General features: G+C 45.5%; 1 protein-coding gene across 3 annotated transcripts in view; it reads left to right on the top strand.

Annotated features, from left to right (window-relative positions):
- tax1bp1b (Tax1 (human T-cell leukemia virus type I) binding protein 1b) overlaps positions 1 to 27,719 on the top strand; it is a 41,513-nt gene that overhangs the window by 12,563 nt on the left and 1,231 nt on the right. Inside the window, exons 3-17 of one of the 3 annotated variants that reach the window (XM_083636133.1) lie at positions 12,612 to 12,714; positions 13,153 to 13,343; positions 13,530 to 13,688; positions 14,818 to 14,966; positions 17,460 to 17,550; positions 18,428 to 18,613; positions 18,820 to 19,071; positions 20,167 to 20,337; positions 20,925 to 20,997; positions 23,142 to 23,260; positions 23,450 to 23,575; positions 24,888 to 24,974; positions 25,600 to 25,798; positions 25,969 to 26,117; positions 26,267 to 26,352. In XM_083636133.1, the coding sequence (XP_083492259.1) occupies positions 12,612 to 12,714; positions 13,153 to 13,343; positions 13,530 to 13,688; positions 14,818 to 14,966; positions 17,460 to 17,550; positions 18,428 to 18,613; positions 18,820 to 19,071; positions 20,167 to 20,337; positions 20,925 to 20,997; positions 23,142 to 23,260; positions 23,450 to 23,575; positions 24,888 to 24,974; positions 25,600 to 25,798; positions 25,969 to 26,117; positions 26,267 to 26,352 (2,141 nt within the window). Of the gene's footprint in view, positions 1 to 12,611; positions 12,715 to 13,152; positions 13,344 to 13,529; positions 13,689 to 14,817; positions 14,967 to 17,459; positions 17,551 to 18,427; positions 18,614 to 18,819; positions 19,072 to 20,163; positions 20,338 to 20,924; positions 20,998 to 23,141; positions 23,261 to 23,449; positions 23,576 to 24,887; positions 24,975 to 25,599; positions 25,799 to 25,968; positions 26,118 to 26,266; positions 26,353 to 27,719 lie in introns of all 3 variants that reach the window. The other 2 variants (XM_083636132.1, XM_083636134.1) reach the window with 2 other exon arrangements.

Raw genomic sequence — 27,719 nt, 5'->3', positions numbered from 1 at the left:
ACGCACAGCAGAGCAGAGTCAGTTATCACAAACGGCTAAACAATCTCTCAACAAGTCTCAAGCATCACACAAGTTGCACAACGCATAATTGATCATCATTTGGCACGGCGGCCGGCATTTTTAGTAAGTAACTTACCATTTTTATGGCGAATTCTGGAGATGCAAATTGCAATCTGGTGATTAACGCGAACTTTTGATTCAACCGCGTTGAAAAGAAATCTGAAACAATTGATGTCCTCTCTCCTCGGTAACGTAACGTGTACTCCATAGTAAATACACCGCTTGCGCATTGGCTCATGCTAATTTTGTACTCGTCGTCATAGCACTAGCAGCTAGCGTAGCTAGCATCAAAAGCTAACCAACCTACCTGTTAGGCCCAGGCTTAAGGGGGCGTGTGCCTGCCTGGTGCCAAACATGCTTTAACATTGTTTCATCATCATGATTGTAAACGTACATTTTTAGCAGCTGGTCCGAAAAATGAAAGGATGTTTGGCTGCCTTTTCATCTTTATTTGTTATAGTGAGGTACTGGGAGAGAAAAAAAAGATTTTGATGCTTAAAAAGCCAGTAGCTACTAGTTAAGGTGGAATGTTTCCTTCTTCCTTCAAGCCACGAGTTGATGCCGTGTGAATCATTCAGCCCACCTTAAATACCTTATCCACCTTATTTTTGGCGGCCATTTTTGCCTGATCTGCCTCTGGGTGCTTCTTCCGGTGTGATCCTCCCAGCCTTGTTGCTGACAGCTTGACACCCGTCTGGGCGAACGGAGCAAATCACTAATCAGGTCCAGCTTGGCAAAAATCTCGTCGATAAATATCCCTTTAAGACCGCAGTGCATTCATGGGTAATCGCCTGCTGTGGCTAATATTAGCCGCTAGTTAGTTATGTTACATGGCAGTAAAACGCCACTAAATGACCAAATTGATAGAACTTTTAACCATTTCGAGTAACACTGTTTCCATACGGATCACCAGCGTTAGTTTGTTGTTTATAACGTGGCTATATTCATAATGTTTTATATCTTGGATGCGTTATTTCGAATCCCACATAGGTTAAGCCAAACCCCACATAGGTTACGCCTCGAATACCACATAAGTTACGCTAAAACGCACATAGGTTACGCCTCAAATCCCACATAGGTTACGCTAAAACCACCACCGCAAAGCGTGTGGGTTTCAGGTCTCGAGCCACTATCGTCAACTTTAGAGCACAATATTCCTGGAATGCAAGTTTAACTAAACAGTTACATGTCCTCTGCATTCTACATAAAATTAAGATATTACGGGTTGTTTTATTTTGTATGTTAAATACTTATTGGCCAAGTTATGTTCAATTCAGCCAGGGTACAAGGGACTGAGTGTAGGCGGCCATATTTTCAAATCAAGTAGAATACCATTTAGGAAATGTCACGTTAAACCGGACCTTGTACGCACAATTATTTTTTACAGTGGGACATTCAAAAATAAGGTGGATAGGAACGACAACTTTGCCCAATTTCTCATTTTATTGGTTCCACACGCATGCACGCACACACACACACACACACACACACACAAAAACACAAAAACACCCCTTGGAGAAGTGTGGGAATGCCGTTCCCCGCGTTACACCAGCACTACACCTATGGCCTGGAGTCAGTTTGCCTGAAGAGATGCTTTGTTCTGGAGTCCGTTTTCGAAGAGATACCTGGGTCTGGAGTCAGTTTGAAGAGATACCTGGGTCTGGAGTCAGTTTGAAGAGATACCTGGGTCTGGAGTCAGTTTGAAGAGATACCTGGGTGTGGAGTCAGTTTGCCTGAAGAGATCCCTGGGTCTGGAGTCAGTTTGAAGAGATACCTGGGTCTGGAGTCAGTTTGCCTGAAGAGATCCCTGGGTCTGGAGTCAGTTTGCCTGAAGAGATACCTGGGTCTGGAGTCAAGTTGCCTGAAGCAATACCTGGGTCTGGAGTCAGTTTGCCTGAAGAGATACCTGGGTCTGGCGTCAAGTTGCCTGAAGAGATACCTGGGTCTGGAGTCAGTTTGAAGAGATACTTGGGTCTGGAGTCAGTTTGCCTGAAGAGGTACCTGGGTCTGGAGTCAAGTTGCCTGAAGAGATACCTGGGTCTGGAGTAAGTTTGAAGAGATACCTGGGTCTGGAGTCAGTTTGAAGAGGTACCTGGGTCTGGAGTCAGTTTGCCTGAAGAGGTACATGGGTCTGGACTGGAGTCAGTTTGCCTGAAGAGATACCTGGGTCTGGAGTCAGTTTGAAGAGATACCTGGGTCTGGAGTCAGTTTGAAGAGATACCTGGGTTTGGAGTCAGTTTGAAGAGATCCCTGGGTCTGGAGTCAGTTTGAAGAGATACCTGGGTCTGGAGTCAAGTTTGCCTGAAGAGATCCCTGGGTCTGGAGTCAGTTTGCCTGAAGAGATCCCTGGGTCTGGAGTCAGTTTGCCTGAAGAGATCCCTGGGTCTGGAGTCAGTTTGCCTGAAGAGATACCTGGGTCTGGAGTCAAGTTGCCTGAAGCGATATCTGGGTCTGGAGTCAGTTTGAAGAGATACCTGGGTCTGGAGTCAGTTTGAAGAGATACCTGGGTCTGGAGTCAGTTTGAAGAGATACCTGGGTCTGGAGTCAGTTTGAAGAGATGCCTGGGTCTGGAGTCAATTTGCCTGAAGTAGTGCATCAGTTCCAGCTACTTATCACAAGTTGCTATTGCAGACCTAAACTGCCTGAAGTCCCCCTTCGATTAGGCTACATTTGTTTTTAGCAGTGAGATTAATTCTAGTGTATAGGCAATGTGCTATGCAAATAAACTTGCCTGCATGCTAAAAGCAAGCAGGTGTACTCAAACTTTTGACTTGTGTGTGCCCAAAACACACCGTGGCGCGTCACACGCGAGTCGCGACGCTCGTGCGCCGGTGTGTGGTAGTCAAAATGTCTTTTCAAGGTTGGCAGGTCTGCTATTGGCTCCCAGTGACCTGGAGCTGACACAGCCTTTGAGTGTTTAACGCTTTCTCCACACTGTCAATCTATCTGTTGCTCTTCCTGATCCGAAAGTAGGGCATGTTCCAGTTCTACACATATACCTGTCAGTGTTTCCCCTAGAAAATGTTTCAGGCCTGGAGGGATTTCGAAACGTACCTCGACCGCAACGGTGGGGGCCCTCGCTGGTGACGCTAAACTTTTAGCTAACCTGTTCACATCTATGTTCGCAATGGCATCCCGAGTATCATCATACTATTATGGGATGCGATGCGAACAGTTGTATTATGGGATGTGCGTTTCACAGGCAACGACACGTTGACATGTTTTGGAACAGCGCTGCACACTGGCACAATGCTCCTAAAAGCGAAATGTTTTGAACGATTTGGCATCTTCCATTACTGTCAACACCAGTATTGCTGTATTGTAATAATTTCCCATAAAGATTTCTTGAAATTTTGGGGAGAGCAGATTTTTTTTTTTTTTTTTTTTTTTTTCTTCTCTCTCTGGCAATTCTTATTCTGGCCTGGCGGGCCCGCCAGGCCTGTAGAATGGTAGGGCAAACCATGCCTGTAGGTTGGACTATATGGAGTCACATGGGCTCCAAAATGGTTCAGTTGCGTCAAATGTGACCTGTCGTCATGAATGTCAGCAAGTTTATTATGAAATGATGTAATAAAATGATGTAATAAAAATATGTTCAATAGAAAGTTAATTATTTTCCAATTTGTTGTCTAATTTATGATCGTACATGTCAACCTAAAATTATTTACAAATCTCCTAATTATACACTGTGACTTGCCAAGTCAGACAACCCCCAAAAGGCTGAAGCTGTCTATTTTCTTACATAGTGTATGTGGGGCACTGGTTCTTGTTTGAACATGGACAAAAGCAGACTGTGGTCCTTTGATGTTGGAACATTTAGCATAAGGCATGATGTGAGCTGTTCTAGGCTTGGTGGAGGAATGTTGTTGGGACAGCTTGTCAGAGTGGCCTAGGAGAAGGCAAACACAGCATTATAATTAACCTGTCGCTGAGCACCGCCTCTCCATGTGATTCATGAACAACTTGCCACTGAATTTATACAGACTGCCTGGCACATAGACAGTCTGCTACCTGCTGCAGCAACATACATACTGCCTGGCACATAGACAGTCTGCTACCTGCTGCAGCAACATACATACTGCCTGGCACATAGACAGTCTGCTACCTTCAATCTGCAGCAACATACAGTCTGCCTGGCACATAGACAGTCTGCTACCTGCTGCAGCAACATACAGTCTGCCTGGCACATAGACAGTCTGCTACCTGCTGCAGCAACATACAGTCTGCCTGGCTGGCACATAGACAGTCTGCTACCTGCTGCAGCAACATACAGTCTGCCTGGCTGGCACATAGACAGTCTGCTACCTGCTGCAGCAACATACAAACTGCCTGGCTGGCACATAGACAGTCTGCTACCTGCTGCAGCAACATACAGTCTGCCTGGCTGGCACATAGACAGTCTGCTACCTGCTGCAGCAACATACAGTCTGCCTGGCACATAGACAGTCTGCTACCTGCTGCAGCAACATACAGTCTGCCTGGCTGGCACATAGACAGTCTGCTACCTTCTGCAGCAACATACAAACTGCCTGGCACATAGACAGTCTGCTACCTGCTGCAGCAACATACATACTGCCTGGTAGTGTTGTCACGGTACCAATAATTCAGTAGTCGGTACCGGTACTAGTGAATTTCCACGGTACTCTGTACCAATTTCGGTACCACGGTAAAAAAAAGACTATTTCTTGAACATATTCTCCTTTATTAAAGTATGCAACCATTTCCAATGAACAAATGGCATGTAGCCTTCAACTTTAAAACAAAACAATGTGCTTCTGCTTACTTCTTCTTACATTCAACTGTATGGCAGTGAGTACAGACAGTGCAACACCAGTGGCATGTAGCCCTCAAGTATTTAATTTTATTATTATATTAAATATTATAATTTAATTTATTTCACAGAATTGCTGGAATCCTTTTTTTTCAACGGTGTATATTGGTATTTGATCGATGCATAGGAATTCTGCCAATGCCCTATCACACTTTCTTGCTTCATGTGAGTTCTTGTCATATTTCCTCTGCTTTTCAAAAACATCAGGAATTGTCTGCTGGGTGGTCTTTTGGGCTCCGCGACTTGTGCCTTCCTCTTCATCTTCATCTCTCGCATACTGTTAAATGGAAAGTAACGTCAGTGAGATTTACTAAAATAAAGAGATGATAAAGACAACTGCACATACACACATGTAGAGTGCAAGCAATTTTATGTAGCTAGTTTTAATTCACGGACATGTTTCACCCGAAAGAAGCTTGTATTTATTTTGATGCCATGTTGAACTATGGCTAAGTTCGGCTATTAGCCGTGTCCCATAATGTTTCCATTACAAACATTGCATTGCACACATGTTACACTATGCTAGCTAACGCTGTACCAGGTATTAGCCGGGTCCCATAATGATTCCATTACAAAACACGTTACGTTAACGTTAGCGCAAACATTTTTTGGTTACACAATGCATTGCCAGCTATCTCAAAAACGAATGTGACAGGATAAGGTCTGTTTGATATGTTGTTAAACGTGTTATTTTACACCGTTTGAAAGAATTAACCCACCTTGAATTATTTGAACAGGTCTGGGTGCCTGTCTTTCAGCTGCTTGGCGAGATTGGATGTGTTACCCTGTTTGGTTTGGAACTCCCTTTCACACTTTTTGCAGATGGGACTTTGGGGACTGATATTTCCAAATGCGACTCTTTGCATTCTTCTTCTCAACAAGTTGAGTTGTTGGAATAGGACAGGAGCAGCCGCTCCTCCTGCTGTAGCTGTTAGCCATTATCTTCGCTGCCTGTGCGCACTGCTCGTGTAAACAAGCTGTGAATGACTGTTCGCGATTACGTGTGGACGTTCGGGGACACCGTAGTCCCGGAAGTGCGCGGGGCTGTATGCGCAGTATGTATGTATGTTGATCAGGCAGACAGGCTAACGTTAGCTGGCGGCTGGGTCCATGAAGCCAAGCCATGGTGGCAAACTAAATAGTAAATTCGGTACCCTCGGTACCATGAAAAACAGGTACCGTTCAGTACCGTAGCAATGTAGTACCGTCCAAGTACCGAGTACCGTGACAACACTACTGCCTGGCACATAGACAGTCTGCTACCTTCTGCAGCAACATACAAACTGCCTGGCACATAGACAGTCTGCTACCTGCTGCAGCAACATACAGTCTGCCTGGCACATAGACCGTCTGCTACCTGCTGCAGCAACATACATACTGCCTGGCACATAGACAGTCTGCTACCTTCTGCAGCAACATACAGACTGCCTGGCACATAGACAGTCTGCTACCTGCTGCAGCAACATACAAACTGCCTGGTGCATAGACAGTCTGCTACCTTCTGCAGCAACATACAAACTGCCTGGTGCATAGACAGTCTCCTACCTGCTGCAGCAACATACAAACTGCCTGGCACATAGACAGTCTGCTACCTGCTGCAGCAACATACATACTGCCTGGCACATAGACAGTCTGCTACCTGCTGCAGCAGCAACATACAGTCTGCCTGGCACATAGACAGTCTGCTACCTGCTGCAGCAACATACATACTGCCTGGCACATAGACAGTCTGCTACCTTCAATCTGCAGCAACATACAGTCTGCCTGGCACATAGACAGTCTGCTACCTGCTGCAGCAACATACATACTGCCTGGCACATAGACAGTCTGCTACCTGCTGCAGCAACATACAGTCTGCCTGGCACATAGACAGTCTGCTACCTGCTGCAGCAACATACATACTGCCTGGCACATAGACAGTCTGCTACCTGCTGCAGCAACATACAGTCTGCCTGGCACATAGACAGTCTGCTACCTGCTGCAGCAACATACAAACTGCCTGGCACATAGACAGTCTGCTACCTGCTGCAGCAACATACAAACTGCCTGGCACATAGACAGTCTGCTACCTGCTGCAGCAACATACATACTGCCTGGCACATAGACAGTCTGCTACCTGCTGCAGCAACATACAGTCTGCCTGGCACATAGACAGTCTGCTACCTGCTGCAGCAACATACATACTGCCTGGCACATAGACAGTCTGCTACCTGCTGCAGCAACATACATACTGCCTGGCACATAGACAGTCTGCTACCTGCTGCAGCAACATACAGACTGCCTGGCACATAGACAGTCTGCTACCTGCTGCAGCAACATACAGACTGCCTGGCACATAGACAGTATGCTACCTGCTGCAGCAACATACAAACTGCCTGGCACATAGACAGTCTGCTACCTGCTGCAGCAACATACATACTGCCTGGCACATAGACAGTCTGCTACCTGCTGCAGCAACATACAGTCTGCCTGGCACATAGACAGTCTGCTACCTGCTGCAGCAACATACATACTGCCTGGCACATAGACAGTCTGCTACCTGCTGCAGCAACATACAGTCTGCCTGGCACATAGACAGTCTGCTACCTGCTGCAGCAACATACATACTGCCTGGCACATAGACAGTCTGCTACCTGCTGCAGCAACATACAAACTGCCTGGCACATAGACAGTCTGCTACCTGCTGCAGCAACATACAGACTGCCTGGCACATAGACAGTCTGCTACCTGCTGCAGCAACATACAGTCTGCCTGGCACATAGACAGTCTGCTACCTGCTGCAGCAACATACAGACTGCCTGGCACATAGACAGTCTGCTACCTGCTGCAGCAACATACATACTGCCTGGCACATAGACAGTCTGCTACCTGCTGCAGCAACATACAGACTGCCTGGCACATAGACAGTCTGCTACCTGCTGCAGCAACATACAGTCTGCCTGGCACATAGACAGTCTGCTACCTGCTGCAGCAACATACAAACTGCCTGGCACATAGACAGTCTGCTACCTGCTGCAGCAACATACATACTGCCTGGCACATAGACAGTCTGCTACCTGCTGCAGCAACATACAGTCTGCCTGGCACATAGACAGTCTGCTACCTGCTGCAGCAACATACAAACTGCCTGGCACATAGACAGTCTGCTACCTGCTGCAGCAACATACAGACTGCCTGGCACATAGACAGTCTGCTACCTGCTGCAGCAACATACAGACTGCCTGGCACATAGACAGTCTGCTACCTGCTGCAGCAACATACAGACTGCCTGGCACATAGACAGTCTGCTACCTGCTGCAGCAACATACATACTGCCTGGCACATAGACAGTCTGCTACCTGCTGCAGCAACATACATACTGCCTGGCACATAGACAGTCTGCTACCTGCTGCAGCAACATACAGTCTGCCTGGCACATAGACAGTCTGCTACCTGCTGCAGCAACATACAAACTGCCTGGCACATAGACAGTCTGCTACCTGCTGCAGCAACATACAGACTGCCTGGCAGATAGACAGTCTGCTACCTGCTGCAGCAACATACAGACTGCCTGGCACATAGACAGTCTGCTACCTGCTGCAGCAACATACATACTGCCTGGCACATAGACAGTCTGCTACCTGCTGCAGCAACATACAAACTGCCTGGCACATAGACAGTCTGCTACCTGCTGCAGCAACATACATACTGCCTGGCACATAGACAGTCTGCTACCTGCTGCAGCAACATACAGTCTGCCTGGCACATAGACAGTCTGCTACCTGCTGCAGCAACATACATACTGCCTGGCACATAGACAGTCTGCTACCTGCTGCAGCAACATACAAACTGCCTGGCACATAGACAGTCTGCTACCTGCTGCAGCAACATACAGACTGCCTGGCACACAGACAGTCTGCTACCTGCTGCAGCAACATACATACTGCCTGGCACATAGACAGTCTGCTACCTGCTGCAGCAACATACAGACTGCCTGGCACATAGACAGTCTGCTACCTGCTGCAGCAACATACAGTCTGCCTGGCACATAGACAGTCTGCTACCTGCTGCAGCAACATACAAACTGCCTGGCACATAGACAGTCTGCTACCTGCTGCAGCAACATACAGACTGCCTGGCACATAGACAGTCTGCTACCTGCTGCAGCAACATACAGTCTGCCTGGCACATAGACAGTCTGCTACCTGCTGCAGCAACATACAAACTGCCTGGCACATAGACAGTCTGCTACCTGCTGCAGCAACATACATACTGCCTGGCACATAGACAGTCTGCTACCTGCTGCAGCAACATACAGTCTGCCTGGCACATAGACAGTCTGCTACCTGCTGCAGCAACATACAGTCTGCCTGGCACATAGACAGTCTGCTACCTGCTGCAGCAACATACAAACTGCCTGGCACATAGACAGTCTGCTACCTGCTGCAGCAACATACAGACTGCCTGGCACATAGACAGTCTGCTACCTGCTGCAGCAACATACAGACTGCCTGGCACATAGACAGTCTGCTACCTGCTGCAGCAACATACATACTGCCTGGCACATAGACAGTCTGCTACCTGCTGCAGCAACATACAAACTGCCTGGCACATAGACAGTCTGCTACCTGCTGCAGCAACATACAAACTGCCTGGCACATAGACAGTCTGCTACCTGCTGCAGCAACATACAGACTGCCTGGCACACAGACAGTCTGCTACCTGCTGCAGCAACATACATACTGCCTGGCACATAGACAGTCTGCTACCTGCTGCAGCAACATACAGACTGCCTGGCACATAGACAGTCTGCTACCTGCTGCAGCAACATACAGTCTGCCTGGCACATAGACAGTCTGCTACCTGCTGCAGCAACATACAAACTGCCTGGCACATAGACAGTCTGCTACCTGCTGCAGCAACATACAGACTGCCTGGCACATAGACAGTCTGCTACCTGCTGCAGCAACATACAGTCTGCCTGGCACATAGACAGTCTGCTACCTGCTGCAGCAACATACAAACTGCCTGGCACATAGACAGTCTGCTACCTGCTCCAGCAACGTTACACAGGGATGGGTATAGTTTCGTATTTTTCGATACTGGTGATAAAACGATAGTTCTAAAATGGTACCGGTGCCTGAAACGGTACTTGCGTTTTTATTTAAAGAGGCTGTAAAGAGGATTTCAAACAATAATGTTATGTGTTTAAGCCCTAGAATGTTAGTGAAGGTGCATGCAGCGCCCATTTCAGAGCACCGGAGGGCGGATATTTCACTCAGCAGCTCGGGCATCATGGCACCTAAATGAGGCACCTAAATCTGGGTTGCAATTCGGTACCGGTAGTATTGGTTGTAAAAGTACCGGTACCATATTGGTACCTTGTTTCGGTACCCAACCCTAAACATACATCTGCCTGGCACATAGACAGTCTGCTACCTGCTGCAGCAACATTGCCATCGGCTTCTGTCAGCTCTCTTGCAGAAGTATGACTAGGTTGGAATGCCTGTGCAACGTTCTGTTTAAACTTGGCATTAAAATACAATTTGCTTTGGTAGGGGGCTAGGCGCTAGGATTGTTGACCCACTTTTACTTGTGTAGTTTTGTGTACTTCCAGATAAAATGTGCTATTGCCTTTAGTCCACAGTCCAGAAAGATCCCAGTGTTTCCCATACATAAAGGAATTTGTGGCGGGCCGCCACAATAATATTTTGACCGCCACAATAAGATGTTGAAAATTTTTTTTTTACAGTGCACCTGAACGCAACATGCAAGATATCCGCTGAATAAGTGTCCAATAAATGTTCATGTCATTCTGGCCTATACTTCTGTTATAGCATTTCAGTCTGGAATATGGAATATCTTTCAATAATCTATGATTTAGCTGCTAAATTGTCAAATACCGCCATCTGCTCGCTACCCAGGCACTTATGTATGTACTTAACCCAACTAACTTAACCTAACTAACTATCCGGTGTGCACAACACTGTCAGCCTAAACTCCAGCTGACACCCCAAAAACCTACAATCCGCTACAGAAAAATGTATATTGTTTGTTTATTAACTGGCCCCTCCCCTTCTATCATTTCACGAAAGTGGCAAAGCAAGTTGAGTATCCCTGACCTATAGGGAGAAATTTAGTTTGTCATTGTAAACCCACAGCACAGTAATGATGACATGTTCTTCATAGATCTAGCCTTTTAATTTTGCTCTTAAGCTTTCTCAAAGTACACCAAATTCATGCATTTTACTTTAAAATGTTTAAAAAAATCTCGCGGGGGGGCATGCCCCCGCACCGCCCTAGGGGGTCTGCGGTCCCCCACCACAAATTCTCAAAATCCTGTGGGAAACACTGGATCCAGTAAGGACCTATGTGGCTGAAAGTTTCTGCTGTCCTGGCCTCCTAGTTCTACACACTGCAGAGCCTCTGGTGTAAGTGAAAGAGTTCCTCTCAGAGTTTTCTGCTGTCCTGGCCTCCTAGTTCTACACACTGCAGAGCCTCTGGTGTAAGTGAAAGAGTTCCTCTCAGAGTTTTCTGCTGTCCTGGCCTCCTAGTTCTACACACTGCAGAGCCTCTGGTGTAAGTGAAAGAGTTCCTCTCAGAGTTTTCTGCTGTCCTGGCCTCCTAGTTCTACACACTGCAGAGCCTCTGGTGTAAGTGAAAGAGTTCCTCTCAGAGTTTCTCACCCACTGCCACCTCTGCAGCACTAATGAGTGGAATGGTGAGGGCTAGCCGGCTTCAGTAATGACATGCACTAACTAGGTGCATGCTTTAATTGCTTCCTGTTCTTTACTGCTGGAGGCTGGAGCTCCACTGCTAACAATTGGGGGTTTTGGAGCAGCAGAGCCTTCTATCTTTGACTCTGATGAACACTCACATTATTGTAGCTGAAGAAGGCTGTTTGTACACAGGTGAGAAACGCTGCTCAGATAGCGAGGAACGTTTGCCTACATCAGAATCAACATCCGCTACAACTGTACGAAAACACGACATAACTGAATGAAATATAGTCATGAATATTTCAGCTATATTTCGGACGACGCGTTGCAATGAGTCACATTTTAAACCTGTTTTTGTTTTTTTGTGTGGCGAATGGCTGATGTAATAGGCCAGTTTGACTGTGCTTGTTTTGGATGCGTGCGTGTGTGCGTGCGTGTGTGCGTGCGTGCGTGTGTGTGTGTGTGTGTGTACTGTGTGCACTCACACAACCCCAGCCAACTCGATGTGACTCTGATTTTGTTTGACAGTTTTATGGCAGTAGGCTGAAGTTATGGATGTATTTTCTGTACTCCCCCCTCCTCATCAGCCATCAGTTAACAACACATAAAATACATGTAATTACATTTTGGTTTTCATTTTGAAGTCGCCTATGTATAAAATTTTCACCTATTTTCCTCTTCCTGTTTGAAGTGAGTTGTAGCTGTGTTTCCACAGTTGGGCTTGTTCATGACAAGGGCCTGGCCACATGAACATGGTGACCAGGAGTTGGAGTACTTCGCGCTGAAATTATCATTTTTTTTCTGCTCAGAAATAATGTCAAGTGAAGGGTTGGACTTACCCTGCCGTGCCAGCTTAGGTTGAAAACCCCTAAATTACCATAATAAACCATTTGTCTAAGATATTTGGAGGAGGCAGTCTCTGGATTTAAGGGTCTCCCTGTTAGATAATCCTTCATTGTTATTATCCTACATTGATGTGGTAAGAGTCTTGGGTTGACTGGATCCCTCAAACTGTCTTACAGGTAGGTTGGAGCACAGCGAGGGACTACTACACATTTTTGTGGTCTCCTCTCCCTGAGAACTACACGGAAGGCACCGCGGTCAACAGAGCTGTGGTGTTTCAGGGTAAGATCATACAATATATATATTTTTATATAACTTTGACACCTTTTCATAACCACATGTATGAGGACTGTTAAAACTTTAATACCCAAACGAGAAGCTGTACCAAGAGATCTTTGGTCGGGTGTTAACAGTGCCATGTCAGTTTCTTTATTATTTTATGGCGTGCCTGCTTTATTACATTGCACAGACTGAAGTGACAGGAAAGGGCGAGAGAGAGAGAGAGAGAGACATGGGACAATGCTTGTTAGATTCAAACCCACATCACAAATATATAATAGGTGCCCCAGCTTTCTGCACTTATTTCAGATAATGTAATAACTTTGGGATACGTTAGAAGTTAAAAAAGTAGCTCAGATCTAAGGTTCTGCTGAGGTTAGTAGGATTGTGGATGTGCTCCTCTGCTGCACAGCCAGACCAATCAGACTCATTCTCCCGCAGGATATTATGTGCCCAATGACGACAGCGAGTTCTACCAGTTCTGCTATGTGACACACAAAGGGGAGATCCGGGGGGCCAGCACGCCCTTCCAGTTTCGTGCCAACAGCCCTACAGAGGATGAGCTGCTGACTATCGAGGATGAATGCAACTCTGACATCCTGGTGGTCACCACCAAGGCTAGCTACCTGGAGGTACAGTGTGCCTCAGCGCTGCCAAAGACGTCCATGTTCTCAAATCTTCTCAAGTCTCTGGTTGAGCTCATATTGGGTTGACACGGACATAATGACACAGTTGTAAAACATTGTTATTTGGACGTGGTGAAGTAAATATTAAGTGCTAAGCGGTAACCGCTCAAACAATTTCTCTTGTCTGTGTAGCAAAAGATGGAAGAAGCCCAGAGAGAGAAAGAGGAGCTGGTCAAAAACATGGCCCTGCTCCAACAGGAGAAGGAGCAACTGGAGGCAGAGAAGGAAAGCCTACAGAAGGAGTGTGAGCAGGAGAAGGAGACCTGCACCCAACTGAGGAGAGAAAACCAAGTAAGCTGAGGATAGAGTCGAGGAAGGGGAGGAAAAGGGAACATTAAACAAGGTTTTAGCCTTGTAAATGTCAAGCAAAAAGTCAACACACATGTTTTAGATGGCCACGTTTGTTCTGAGACGCATACATTTGGTGAATGAAATTATATGCTTTAGTTTCTTTTCCTTTTGTATAGTGTCATAGCACAGATAAATTATATTTGCCAATTTGTGTGATTTAGTTTGTACACACAAAATAGTTCACAGACGAGAGGCTCTTGTCTAGTTCTTGTAGTTCTTCTGAGGCCAGGTTCACTTTTGGCCTTGTAGTCTCTTAGCACCCCCTAGCGTGAGCCTACAGTATAATATCTATTCACAGAGCTATCCAAACTAAAAAAAGAATAAATCTCTCTTGACAGACATGAATGTCTCTATTATCGTTAAGTTATTTCATTTTTTATAGCATAACATTATGTGTATCTTAAAACCAGTGTCAAGGATAATTCATACAGCTGTCACGTGCTGTAAATGTGCTGGTTTTTCAAACAGTTTTGAGATGAAAACATGATTACAGATTTTGCGGCTGTTAATTTTATGGCTATACTTTTATATGATTTTTTTATGTGGTGTGAATAAAAAGATTCCAAAATTCTGCCTATAAACATACTGTAAAAAAAAAATCCATTACCCTTTTTTTCTTTGCTGCCACAACACTAACCTAAAAGTCCAAACTAAAAGTCTGAAAACTTTGGATTGCAACTTGTTGTTCATTTGCATTCAGAATTGCATCTCAACAAGCATAAGCTATTTTATTTTGTTTAGGTGTGTTTTCCACAAAAAATGTTTTACAAGTAAACAAACTAGTATTACTGACAGTTGTTAAATCCAGGAAGTCCTTATATTGGTCCTGACCTACACAATACACTGTTGTCAAAAGTGCATTGCAGTAAAGCATGGATTATTTTGTGGACAAATATACTTCAGTACAAATATATATTATATAATATAGAGTATATTATATAATATATATTTGTGCTGAAGTTGAATTGATGCACTTTACCAGAAAGAAGTGTGCACAGCATCCTTTTTGAACTGTTCTTTCCGGTGTCTTGCCCCACTGACTCCCAGCGGTCTGCTACCTTTCTTCCAGGATGTGCAGAGTTCCTCCCAGGCCCTGCAAGAGGAGAGGGAGGAGGTCAAGAGGAGGCTGGAGGAGGCCACGGCCAGGGTCTTGCAGCTCGAGGAGGACCTGATTGGAGTCACCCAGAAAGGCCTGCAGAAAGAAACCGAGTTAGACAGGTGAGTTCAGGATGGAGGTGTTGGCGGTAGCAGCGTTGCCACGGGACTGGAAAGTGCTTGAATTTAAAAAGTAAAAAATTAAAATCAAGTACTTAAAAGTGCTTGAATTTATAAAGAGGTCCTTAAAATTGCTTGAATTTAGCCTAGTTTGACCCTCATGCACTCTGTCATCTCAACATTGCTGGACCAAGCTTGATGCACTTCTTCCTATATACAGCATCACTTCATGCTGTGTCATTTCTGGTCAAGATTTCTTTGAGTTTATGTTACGTGTTAATGATTCATTCCGATGTATGGGTTGAGGCGATGTCTCGTCAGACGCTGGGTTAGCTGGTTCAGCCTGGCTGGGGGCGTGGTCAGGGTAGGGTAAATCCCCCGTTCTATCCATTCAGCAAAGTTAGAATTTAGCTGCTAGCCCAGCCCAGGCAGACACGATCGAGGATTTAACCCCCGCAGTAAATGCACATCTGAACAGACGTCTTGTGTCCTGCTCTAGAATCCCCAACCCTGTAGTGTAGAGCCACAGCACTGTCCTTTGGTGAGTCAGCCCATTGAGATATATGGGTGGTTTTACCCCACTCGCGCGCCAGCCGTATAGCATTTTGTGGGCGTTCCCACACATGCCGACTGTCTCTATAAGCATGACTGGAAACAAATTTGCATTAGAGGACTTGCGAGACTGAACATCTTAATTTGTCCTTGAAGAGTGCCTGAAATCTATCATGACAAAAGAGTGGCAAACCTGTGGTAGATTAACTGAGTCAGGTTACATTTACATTCACAGATTATGTTTTTAACCCAGTTACTCAAATAACATGGCTTTGGTTCACTGTGTATAACCATCATAACTCGGTCAGAATAACCCAATAAACTCACACTCATATCATGAGAAACTTGCTTAAACGGTCAGCTCACCCTAAAATCCAAAATACATATTTTCCCTCTCACCTGTAGTGCTATTTATCTATCTAGATTGTTTTGTGTTAGTTGCCTGAGTTTTGGAGATATTGGGCATTGAGATTTCTGCCTTCTCTCCAATACAATGGAACTGGATGGCACTTGGCTTGTGATGCTCAAAGCATATAAAAATGCATTTGAAAAACTCAACAGCAATATCTCTTTCCAGAAATCACGACCCCGTTACTCAAGATAATCCACAGACCTTGTGAGCATTTTAATGTTGGAACTATTTTCTTTCGACCAAACTACACCCTCTAGCTGCTAGCTAACTGTGTTTATAAACCGTTCCATTTTGGAAATACACCCCTCTGAAAAAGAGTGTTTTCGACCGAAAAGAGCATGCTGAAATTAGTTTCTGAGATAATCACATCTTTATGTTAGAAAGGCGACTGAATGAATTCTGCTTTGAGTTGAACAAACATCGAGCCTGCTGCTGCATGGGTGTGTGTGTACTGTCAATGGTTGTATGCTGTTAGTGCCCTGCGTGCCCCACCCCCCTCCTCCTCCTCCTCCGTGGTGGGAGGAGTCGAGTGTCTCTGCTCTGCTGCGGTTTGCTCTGTTTGATCTGCACTGAAAAGTCCGCTGCCTGCACCCCCCGCTTTTTTACAGCGTGTCCTCGGCTCCCAGCTGAGAATAATGTAACTTTTCATAAAGACGCTGGTGTCGCCGTGTCGGCAACTAAATCATATGGATGGACTATCGCAGCGGACACGGATGGGGCTCAATTGTGGCAGCAGATGACTGCTGTTCACAGGCACAGCTAACGACGTTATGCTTCAAGCATATCAATGGCGATTTCCGTTTCCTCATGACTTCTTCTCTTTTCTCCTGGCCTTTGTCTAATCGGGAGGGCACTGTCGCCACCTAAGGGTTCTGTAAAATAGGTTAGACACATTCAATAGCTCCCATATTGTAAGAGGCGATGTAAGAGGCTTAGATCGACATTCCCCCGTCAAAATATGAATTTGGAGTTATTGACGCCATTTGGCGTCGCTGGCAGCCTACGGTAAATTTCTCTTGACGCCATATGGCGTCGCTGGCACTCAATGTGTTAAGATGCCCTTCTTACCCACATTTTAAAGGGGTTACAGTGGCATGTTAATGCCTTACCCCTTTCATTGGGTTGTCATCATTTGTGCAAACTCTGCCTCACAGAAGATTAAGCGTACATTTTAGAAGTAAACTTAGAAGTACAATTGCCTGTAATATCAGGTCAGGAGTGTCATGAAGATGACATACTCTTGGGATCACCATTATTTCCCCATGTGTTAAAGTAAGTACCATTTCTCAATCAAATAGGGAGGCAGTGGCTGGCTGCCGCTGCTCAATTTCATACTTTTTTCGCTGTGGATGGGAAACCACAGATGGACAGAAATATTGTGTAAATGGGCTTATTCAATAGGGATGCTCAATCCCAGGGTATGAAAGGTTCACGCTTAACCTGATTATGGAGTATGGCCAATAGGCATGTAAACGTAGCCACTGTGAGAGCTGATGTAATATGACTAACCGCTGTGCTCACCTGTTTCTCAGTCTGAAAGATAGAGTGAAGAAAGTTACAGCGGAGAAGGAGGCCCTTGAATCTCATCTGAAGAATGAGAAAGATGAGAAGGAACTCTACAAGGTAACGTCCTGTGGACCTCTGTACATTCTGTACATTGGCTTTATGCCTTTGCACAAATGCCATCATGAATATAAATCACATTACATTCAAGTGTGTCCTGCATGTTGTTGGATGAAAATAAATAACAAAATAGGGATGGCAAGATCCAGGTAGCTAGCAGCGAGCTAGCAGCTAGATGCTTTCTCGCACATCATCGATCTGGATTGGAATCAGTGGTGCTAATTCTGTACATGGGGATTTACATAGTGGCTCTGTGGACACGGCAGGTATGTTTAATGACGGCCTCACAATCCGTTAAATATGCCTTTTAGATTCCAAACAATCAGAGGTCAAAAAGAAAAAAAAGGTAATTCTCTCTGTTTCTGTTTATCACTCTTTGCTGCTGTGATAATTGTGCATACTTTTGCCCAAATATTCAGTCTAAACAGGGCATGACTTATTCTGTCCTCTGCTGGTCTGTGTGGTGTTTGTGTGTCTCTGTTGTGGTCGGCAGTGGGCACTGCTCAGGAACTAGGAGTGGCACATGCTGTCGCCACGGAAATGGAGCCAAAAATCCATACCTAATTTAACTTGCGCCACAGTGGGGCTGTAGCAAGAGGGAAACTTTATGGCTTATCTCAATCTCTGTTTTGTAATTATGCAACATTTATTTTAATAGTCATATGCTGCTGGTACATGATCGTGATTGGTGCTGTATAAATGAGGCAAAACCCTATGAGCCTATGTTTTATAACTGTGCGTGTGTGTGTGTGTGTGTGTGTGTGTGTGTGTGTGTGTGTGTGTGTGTGTGTGTGTGTGTGTGTGTGTGTGTGTGTGTGTGTGTGTGTGTGTGTGTGTGTGTGTGTGCGCATGTGTTTGTTGTGTGTTTGGACACCAGATTCACCTGAAGAACCGGGAGCTGGAGAATACTAAGCTGAGTGCGGAGCTGCAGATGCTGAAGTCTGTGGATGTGAACAAAGAAAACACAATTGCCCAGTTTAAAGAGGAGGTGGGACGCCTGCAGGCCTGCCTCACTGAGAAGGAGAAACAGCACAGAGAGATCCTGGCAAAAGTGTCCCCCTTGGTACAATTTATTTTTTAAAGCCCTTTTGATCAGTGCTTACATATCCTGCTTTTAACCTTAATAATAATAATAATAATTTGCAGGCCTTGCTGAAATGGAGAACTCAGTCCAAATAAGCCAACCATTTCAAGAGTTCTTGGCACCATAGCACAAAATCCCCTATCTGTCCCTTCATCTTCCCCTTTCTTCACACGTGTCTCCGGCAGGGAGATATGAAAGCCCTGAAGGAGCAGTTGCGGCAGAAGGAAGAGCAGCTCCAGGCCACCCAGCAGCAGTCGTCCATGTTGGCGGCAGAGCTGAGGGACGCGTCCAGCGCCCGTGACCGCAGCATGTCCGACCTGTACCGCATGAGGCTGGAGGCCGACGCCCTGCGCGAGGCCAAGGCTGAGGCTCAGGCCCAGTGCCTCCGCCTGGAGCACCTGGTGGAGCAGATCGAGGCCGAGGCCAAGCAGGAAGCTGTAAGGACAAGAATCAATCAGCCAATCAGGCTTTATTGACCGAATTAAAGGGACACTTCACCGAAAAACAATGCAGATTTATTTTGCACACGATCTCACACATATCCGAAAACTGTAAACAGTTTTGATATTCATTTAGTTTGGCAGTTGTTGAGAGTTTACTTGAATTAAGTATGGACCAGTGATGTCATCATAAGACTGTACACAATGATTCGGTGCCTTCTGATGACATCACTGGTCCACACTTAACTCAAATCAACTCTCAATAACAAAATTAATGTCTGCAAAACGGTTTACAGTTTTCGGATATGTGTGAGATCACGTTTAAAATAAATCTGCATTGTTTTCCGAATGTGTTTCTTTAACTCTGTGCAACATTACACACACGTATATTGGCTTTCACCTTCTATGAGACACTTGAACCAAAATCATGTCAGAATTAACGCCCTACATAGATGAGTTTCTGTAACTTGGTCCATGCCCATGCAGTAACTGACTATTATTCAAGAGTATCCACCTTATTTTTGAATGCCCCACTGTAAAAAAGAATCGTGGGTACAAGGTCCGGTTTAACGTGACTCATTGTTGCCGCTTGCCATTTCCTTTGTTATACTCTGGCTGCAGACCCGAATTATAAACCGGAAGCTGGAGTCCGTTATAAAAGTTATAAATATAGTCACGTTATAAACAACTAACCAACGCTGGAGGTCCGTATGGAAACTCGAAATGTGTGTTACTCGAAATGGTTAAAAGTTAAATCAATTTGGTGGCGTTTTACTGCCATGTAACATAGCTAGCTAGCCGTTAAATTAGCCACAGTTAGTAGCCGACTACCCACAATGCATTACGTTATCCCAGCACCCGAACGACACGGCTGTAGAGCAGAATGGCTCTGCTCTAAAAGGGTAAAATCCTCATAGACGGTTTTTTTTCGGGGGCTGGGGGGTTATCTAAATTGGTTACACCGGAAATAGAACCCATAGTTAACGTAAGGCAAAATGGCCGCCAAAAATAAGGTGGATAGGGTTTTGCAGGTGGCCCATTATTGTGTTTGGTGTCTTAACTGTTGTGCTCATAATGCTTTTTTGTCAGCAGGCCACGGCTGAGGAAGAAGCTGCTGCAGACCCAGCCATTTTAGCTGAGCTGCAGAGAGAGGTGGAGGACCTGAAGCTGCGCCTGCACATGGCTGCCGAACACTACAAGGAGAAGTACAAGGAATGTCAGCGACTGCAAAAACAAGTGATGAAGCTCTCCGAACAGCAGGGGGTATGTTTCACCAGATACCTGTCAACACCCCATAACCTCCCCAAAACGCACACCAAGTAAAACCTTCCTTGGATTGATACCCCCTGTCTGACAAATGTGTTACAAACCAGATCAGCTTCCCCTAACAGGTCTGACTGTCAAGTCATGTTGAATGTCCCCGAAGTTAAAACCTCCCTTGGCCACTCCTCATTTTAAGGAGTTACGAATTACGAATTAAGTTGCAAAACTTTCTGAAATTATCTATCTCTCAGGTTTCAAGGCTGTACAGTATCAGCTTATATCACCCACATTTATAGGCACACAACTGATTCTCAGTAAAGTATCAGTGGTTCTGTGTGCTTTGTGACATGTTTTAATTGCTTTTACTGTTGTCTTTGGTCCTTGTTTGTTAATATTGTTTTGTCTTATGATGTTTTCTGTTATACTGTTTGCTGTCTCCATGTGTGGCCGTCCCCTTTCCCCCAATTCCTGTCATTGTAAATAAGGATTTGTTTTCGATTGACTTGCCTGGTTAGATAATGTAAAATAAATAAAGTTAGATTAGGTTATTAAATACTCAGTTAATTTAAATTTTCTCTGGTCTGTAGGAGCAGAAGAGAAGCTCAGCAGCAGAGGCTATAACAGTCCCTGTATCAGTGAGTCCAGACACATCTGTGCCAGGTACCTGTTTATCTACATCTGTGCCAGGTACCTGTATATCTTAGGGTGTATTCACACCTATCTCATTTGGAGCAGTTGTTCCGAAACAGAGCGTTTTCCCCCTCGGTGCGGTTCGTTTGGGGGAGTGTGAACACAGCAATCGCACTCGGATGCGGGACAAAACAAGCGGACCGAGATCACCAAGAAAGGGTGGTCTCGGTCCGCTTCCAAACGAACTCTGTTGCGGTTTGTTTCTGGTGAGAACGTGATCCGACACAACTGCAGGAAAGCAGTGTGCATTTTTGGATAGACCAGCTGCCATAGTCAGCTGCGCTGTGCGTGATGGCCTGAAGAACGAGCATTTCTATCTTTTAAAAACAACATCTTCATTCTTCAGATCCTGTTTTGGCGACTTCTGAAACTAGCGTTTGCATGGATAAACTTTGGGGGATTTTTGCATCATCACATCAGCAGTTTGAACTCGACCAACGGCAACTTACCTCTGGTCTCCATTAAATAAATGAAAACAAGTCGTGGTAATCAGAGCCAGCCTGTGATAAGATTGTCTGGTTCAATCAGACAATCACACTGATTGCATGTCTTCCTCGAAATGTCCGTAGGCTATTATTAAATTATTTATTAATATTTTATTCCTGACAGGACAGGTTTTTTCATATGTGTAATTCTCTGAGGTGTCCGTGATAATAGCAGAAGTTGCGAGGTCTTTGATCTTCTATCTCCAAATTTTCGATAGCCTAAATAGATAAATAAATGAATAAATAAATACATAAATAACTTTCTCCCTCGCTCTCCTGATCCCTCCCTCTTTCTTTCTCTCTCCTCGCACGGCGCACGCCCAACATAGCCTACAATGTAGGTTTAACAAAACGCATTCTTATAATCGTATAAAATCTCTGGGAATAATTTTTTCCATCCCGGGAGGCTATAAGCCTACCGGAGTGTCTCCTGGCCAATCCAGGAGGCTTTGCGATACTATTTGGACCGTTTGATTTGTGGCTGTGTGAACACAAACGAACCAAGGCACAATTGCAACAATTGTATCAATTAAGCCCCTGAATCGGAACAAAGCAAACGACCTAGAGGTGTGAATACACCCTAAGTATCTGTGCCAGGTACCTGTATATCTAAGTATGAGTCCAGACACATCTGTGCCAGGTACCTGCATATCTAAGTATGTCCAATTGTCATTTATGCTGTGATGAATTGCCTTTAGGGCTGCAGTGATTAGTCAATATCATTTGATTGTATTTGTAGGTTGTTTTATTTTTAACCTGCTGTGGCAAGACCAAACCCGAGTGTACTTATGAGAATTCCAAAACCAGTAGTGTTCAAAGTATAAAAATACTATAAAGAGAGCCTTTTTTCTTCTTCTTTTTAATAAATGCAAATTGGGGGATGCACTACAGCAGTGACCGCTGTGCACAAACTCAAAAAATACTTGTTGTTCAATTTAATGCATGTGACGGTGCAGATAAGTGTTATTCATGTTAGGCAACCCTGCTGGGCTAGTTACATTAGTAGCTGTTTAGCTTGCTAGTATTATGTGGCAATAATCCTTAGTAATTTCAGCTTCAGTATATAATATAAAATCCTCTTTAAATACCAGTTTAAAGTTGAACTATCCAAAAACTACGATTATCCTCTCAATTGACCTCTCCACCTATCCAACTATTAAATGAGAAGCGGTAGAAGAGTTAACTTGGGTGAAATAATTCTCTCTACTTAAATTTGATTGAGCAAAAGGATGAAGGTAAAATAGGATGTAATTGCCAAATTTGGTAATGTCACAGAAACTTAATTTAACAACTGGTGTATCATATTACTGCTGTCAGGGACTAATAGGTACTGATAACAGTTTTTAAATTAACACACTGGTAGTGCTAGTGTAGGTTTTCCAGCAGTGTAAATGGAATTCTTAGGTGGTTGCCTTGTGTTTCCCAGTTCGGCTTGGAAATCCGCTCCTTGACAGGTCCGCTACAATTGAGTAGGTCTATACACTAAGTAGTAGAAAGGGTTTATATTGTAAAGGAGTCATTTCAACTGTTATTTAATCACACAAACAGACAAATTGATAATAACAGGTTAGTTTGCCCTGGTTGCCTCGCCTCACCAAACCGTCTGACTTGCCCCCCTCGCCTTTACAGGGAGCCCAGGTTCTGCTGACCCCATGCTGGAAGCCTTCATCCAGGAGAAACTCAAAGGTATCAGCAGAGATGCATCTGACCGGAACGACAAGTACAAGAAATGCAAGCAGCTGCTGATGGTAAGAAACTATTTTTCTTTTCTTTTTTTTGCATCCTGTTCATATCATTTCATGTATCCCAACATATTCACATAGCCAAACCCTCTTGTGGATGAAGGTTCTGTCTCCATTGTACTGTAGACGGATCTCAGATGAAAACAGGGTGACATTACTAAGACAGGGTTGGTTGATAATCTGACCGTTCTTTAGGAGGAAAAGGAGCGTAGCTGCATGTTTGCTGATGAGCTGGCAAAGATGGAGGTGAAATTGAAGGAGCAACTGAAGACTAATGAGAACGTGAAGCTGCAGCTGGCAGCAGAGGAGGACCGCTACAAGGTTGGTGCAGGCTGGAGAGCGTTCAGAGCACAGTCACATGGGACTCGGCAGCTAACCATGTCCTGTTTGTTGCCTGTGGTGTTTTTATGTCTCTGCCGGCGATAGCCAGGCCAGAGGCATTATGGATCCGGGTTGTCCGTACGTCCGTCTGATGTTCGTTAACGTGATATCTGAGGAATGCCTTGACGGAGTTTCATCAAATTTGCCTCAAACATCAACTTGGACTCAAGGATGAACTGATTAGATTTTGGTGGTCAAAGTTCAAGGTCACTATGACCTCACGAATGCCATTCCCAAGTTCGTTAAAGCGATATCTCAAGAACGACTTGATGGAATTTCTTCCAATTTGGCTCAAACGTCGACTTTGGCGCAAGGATGAACGGATTACATTTTGGTGATCAAAGGTCAAGGTCACTGTGACCTCTCCAACGCCATTTCAAGCTTGTTAACACCATATCTCAGGAAAGCCTTGACGGAATTTCATCAAATTTGCCTCAAACATTAACTTGGCCTCAAGGATGAACGGATTACATTTTGGTGGTCAAAGTTCAAGGTCACTGTGACCTCACGCACGCCATTCCCAAGTTCGTTAACGCGATATCTCAAGAACGGCTTGATGGAATTTCTTCTGATTTGGCTCAAACATCGACTTGGACGCAAGGATGAACTGATTCCATTTTGGTTATCAAAGGTCAAAGGTCAAGATCACTGTGACCTCGCGAATGCCATTTTCAAGCTTGTTAACGCGATATCTCAGGAATGTCTTGATGGAATTTCTTCCAATTTGCCTCAAATGGTGATTTGGACTCAAGAATGAACTAATGGCGGAGGCATAAATCCGCGGTGCGGTCGTTCTAGTTTACCATTGTGTATGGCTGGTCTAGCTCATGGAAGCAGTCTTTGATGCTATCTCCAGTTGAACACAGTCCCTGTCTAACAGTGTTGTTTATGAGCTGGCCTGCTCAGAGAGGACCTTTTACTGCTGTTTATGTTCGGCTCTGGAGACAAGACACGCTTGGCTCTGAGGACTCCTCTCTAGATGCCTGGCTAATGCTGCAGTTGGCTCAGGTCAGGCGGATATTTGCTCAGTGTCTCACAGGAATTCAAACAGGTTGTCCTGCTTTGAGCTCTACTGTACATAAATCAGTCCTTGGCAAAGGGAAGCCTTTTATGGCTATGATCAATGAATGTCACGCATCAGGATCTCAGTGTTTTAACTGCATTTTTCACACAGCGGCACATGGCTGTCACATATTTTTGAATTGAAAATGTGACTTCATTCCTATGTTTTTGTATCCTTTGTTTACTGCAGAGCCAGGTGGCTGAGAAGGGCCGGGAGCTGAGAGAACTTAAGGACACACTAGCACTTCTCCTGAAAGAGAAGGAAAAACTGGAGGGGGTTAGTGACCGTTAATTTTCTCCTTTATAGACTTCTTCCACTCTAAAAATTCCCCGAAAACTGCCATTCCCCTGCTATTTTCCCTCTCCCAATCTGCTCTGGTTTTAACATGTCTCTAATTGGAGAAGCAAAGTAAATGACTTCTTATTTTCCATTCCATTACTTTGGACCACAGCAAGGTCCTCACTGACCTAGAATACCGCTTCGAGGTAATGCCGTTACAGCTAAGAGGAGCAGAATGACCCAATTTGAGGCTTAGACTGTAAATTAATTTGGCGCCTGCAACTAACATCAATAAAACAGCCTCCCGTTCCCTTTGAAAACGAGAGGAGTTTCTTTTTTAATGAAATCGCTAATTAAACTGTTTGTGCGAGCGAGAGAAAAAGCGAAGAATTCACAGCTCAGGAGTTGCTATGTGATTGTAAGAGCGATGTGTTTTGTTTTCCTGGGATTTGGAAGACTGGAAAGCATAGAGAGATACAGTTTCAGAACGCACGCCAAGGTGCATGCATGCATTCACTGGGTTGGTTATTTACACAATCAAAGGAACAAAAAAAATTCCGCTAATGGGCTCCGTTATTGTAGAAATTATGTATGCCTGAAATGCTGTTGTTGCGCCCCGCAGGAGCTGCAGAAGGGTGGCAGCAGGAAGGAGGCTCAGGTGGCTAGTGAGAAAAGCAGCCTGGAGAGCATCCAGTCCAGCGTGCCTGTATTCCTGCAGTATCCCGTCCCTTACACCCAGGACGCCCCCACCCCCCTGCTCGTCTCTCAGAGCCCCACCCAGCTGCATTTTGGAAACCCATACTCCAGCTCAGACTCAAAAGGTTGCTCCCCTTTCTGACAGACAGTAACAAATAGTCTGTTTCAATTTACAAATTCTATTTTTCACTTTTCTGAGATTGCCTGTGAATCACCAGTCCCCATCAAAAGGTGACAGATGTTGGAATTCCATTGACAGTAGTTGTGTGTGTGAATGTGAATGTCCTCCCTGCAGACGAGGAGTTCTCCGATGACCAGCTGCTCAGGCTGCCCCCTGTGGGCCCACCCTCCTGGGACAGCAACGTAGTCTGTATCCAGCCCACCCGCAACCACAGCCGGCCCGATGGCCACGAAGAGTCCGAGGAACAGCAGAACAACAACAACGTAAGTCTCACCTCCTCCATGCACTGTCAGCAGTTCATGTTCAACACTTGAGAATGGACTGCTTTTTCGCCCTCAAATCAACGGCAGCTCTTTGCGCCAGCAGATTGCTTTTGATTGGTTGTAAATGCCATTTTACCTTCCTTTTTCAGGGCAATACCAATGAACAGACTGCAGCAACTGAAACCCACAGCCCCTACGTGAATGACGGACAAACTGCCTTTTGCTTTGATCCCAGGTAACACACCCTCACATGCCCCCAACCCCCATAAATGCCGTCCAGGTTCTAAGTTGGTTGCAGCTTACGGTTTTGCAAACCTGTGCATTGTAACATGTGTAAAGTGTTTGTTCTGCTGCACAGCCCCCCTTTTGTTGGTATTAGTAGCCCAGCAGGCCACCCACGTCTCCTTAGACACATGCTCTTTATTAGCCTGTGCTCCTGGTCTGCCAACATCATCACTTATTAACATGAGCTCTCTCTCCCTCTGCCTTTCCCTATCCCCACCTCTTCTGATGTCCCGTTGTCTCCCCCATGTGCTTTCCCTATCCCCACCTCTTCTGATGTCCCGTTGTCTCCCCCATGTGCTTTCCCTATCCCCACCTCTTCTGATGTCCTGTTGTCTCCCCCATGTGCTTTCCCTATCCCCACCTCTTCTGATGTCCCGTTGTCTCCCCCATGTGCTTTCCCTATCCCCACCTCTTCTGATGTCCCGTTGTCTCCCCCATGTGCTTTCCCTATCCCCACCTCTTCTGATGTCCCGTTGTCTCCCCCATGTGCTTTCCCTATCCCCACCTCTTCTGATGTCCCGTGGTCTCCCCCATGTGCTTTCCCTATCCCCACCTCTTCTGATGTCCCGTTGTCTCCCTCTGCCTTTCCCTATCCCCACCTCTTCTGATGTCCCGTTGTCTCCCTCTGCCTTTCCCTATCCCCACCTCTTCTGATGTCCTGTTGTCTCCCTCTGCCTTTCCCTATCCCCACCTCTTCTGATGTCCCGTTGTCTCCCTCTGCCTTTCCCTATCCCCACCTCTTCTGATGTCCCCGTTGTCTCCCTCTGCCTTTCCCTATCCCCACCTCTTCTGATGTCCTGTTGTCTCCCTCTGCCTTTCCCTATCCCCACCTCTTCTAATGTCCCGTTGTCTCCCTCTGCCTTTCCCTATCCCCACCTCTTCTCATGTCCCGTTGTCTCCCCCATGTGCTTTCCCTATCCCCACCTCTTCTGATGTCCCGTTGTCTCCCCCATGTGCTTTCCCTATCCCCACCTCTTCTCATGTCCCGTTGTCTCCCCCATGTGCTTTCCCTATCCCCACCTCTTCTGATGTCCTGTTGTCTCCCCCATGTGCTTTCCCTATCCTCACCTCTTCTCATGTCCCGTTGTCTCCTCCATGTGCTTTCCCTATCCCCCCCTCTTCTGATGTCCCGTTGTCTCCCCCATGTGCTTTCCCTATCCCCACCTCTTCTCATGTCCCGTTGTCTCCCCCATGTGCTTTCCCTATCCCCACCTCTTCTGATGTCCTGTTGTCTCCCCCATGTGCTTTCCCTATCCCCCCCTCTTCTGATGTCCCGTTGTCTCCCCCATGTGCTTTCCCTATCCCCACCTCTTCTGA

Source organism: Poromitra crassiceps (assembly GCF_964638095.1).
Source record: "Poromitra crassiceps genome assembly, chromosome: 1".
Lineage (NCBI taxonomy): Eukaryota > Metazoa > Chordata > Actinopteri > Beryciformes > Melamphaidae > Poromitra > Poromitra crassiceps.
Note: the sequence above shows the minus strand (reverse complement) of the source record. Positions and strands in the feature narration are given on the sequence as shown.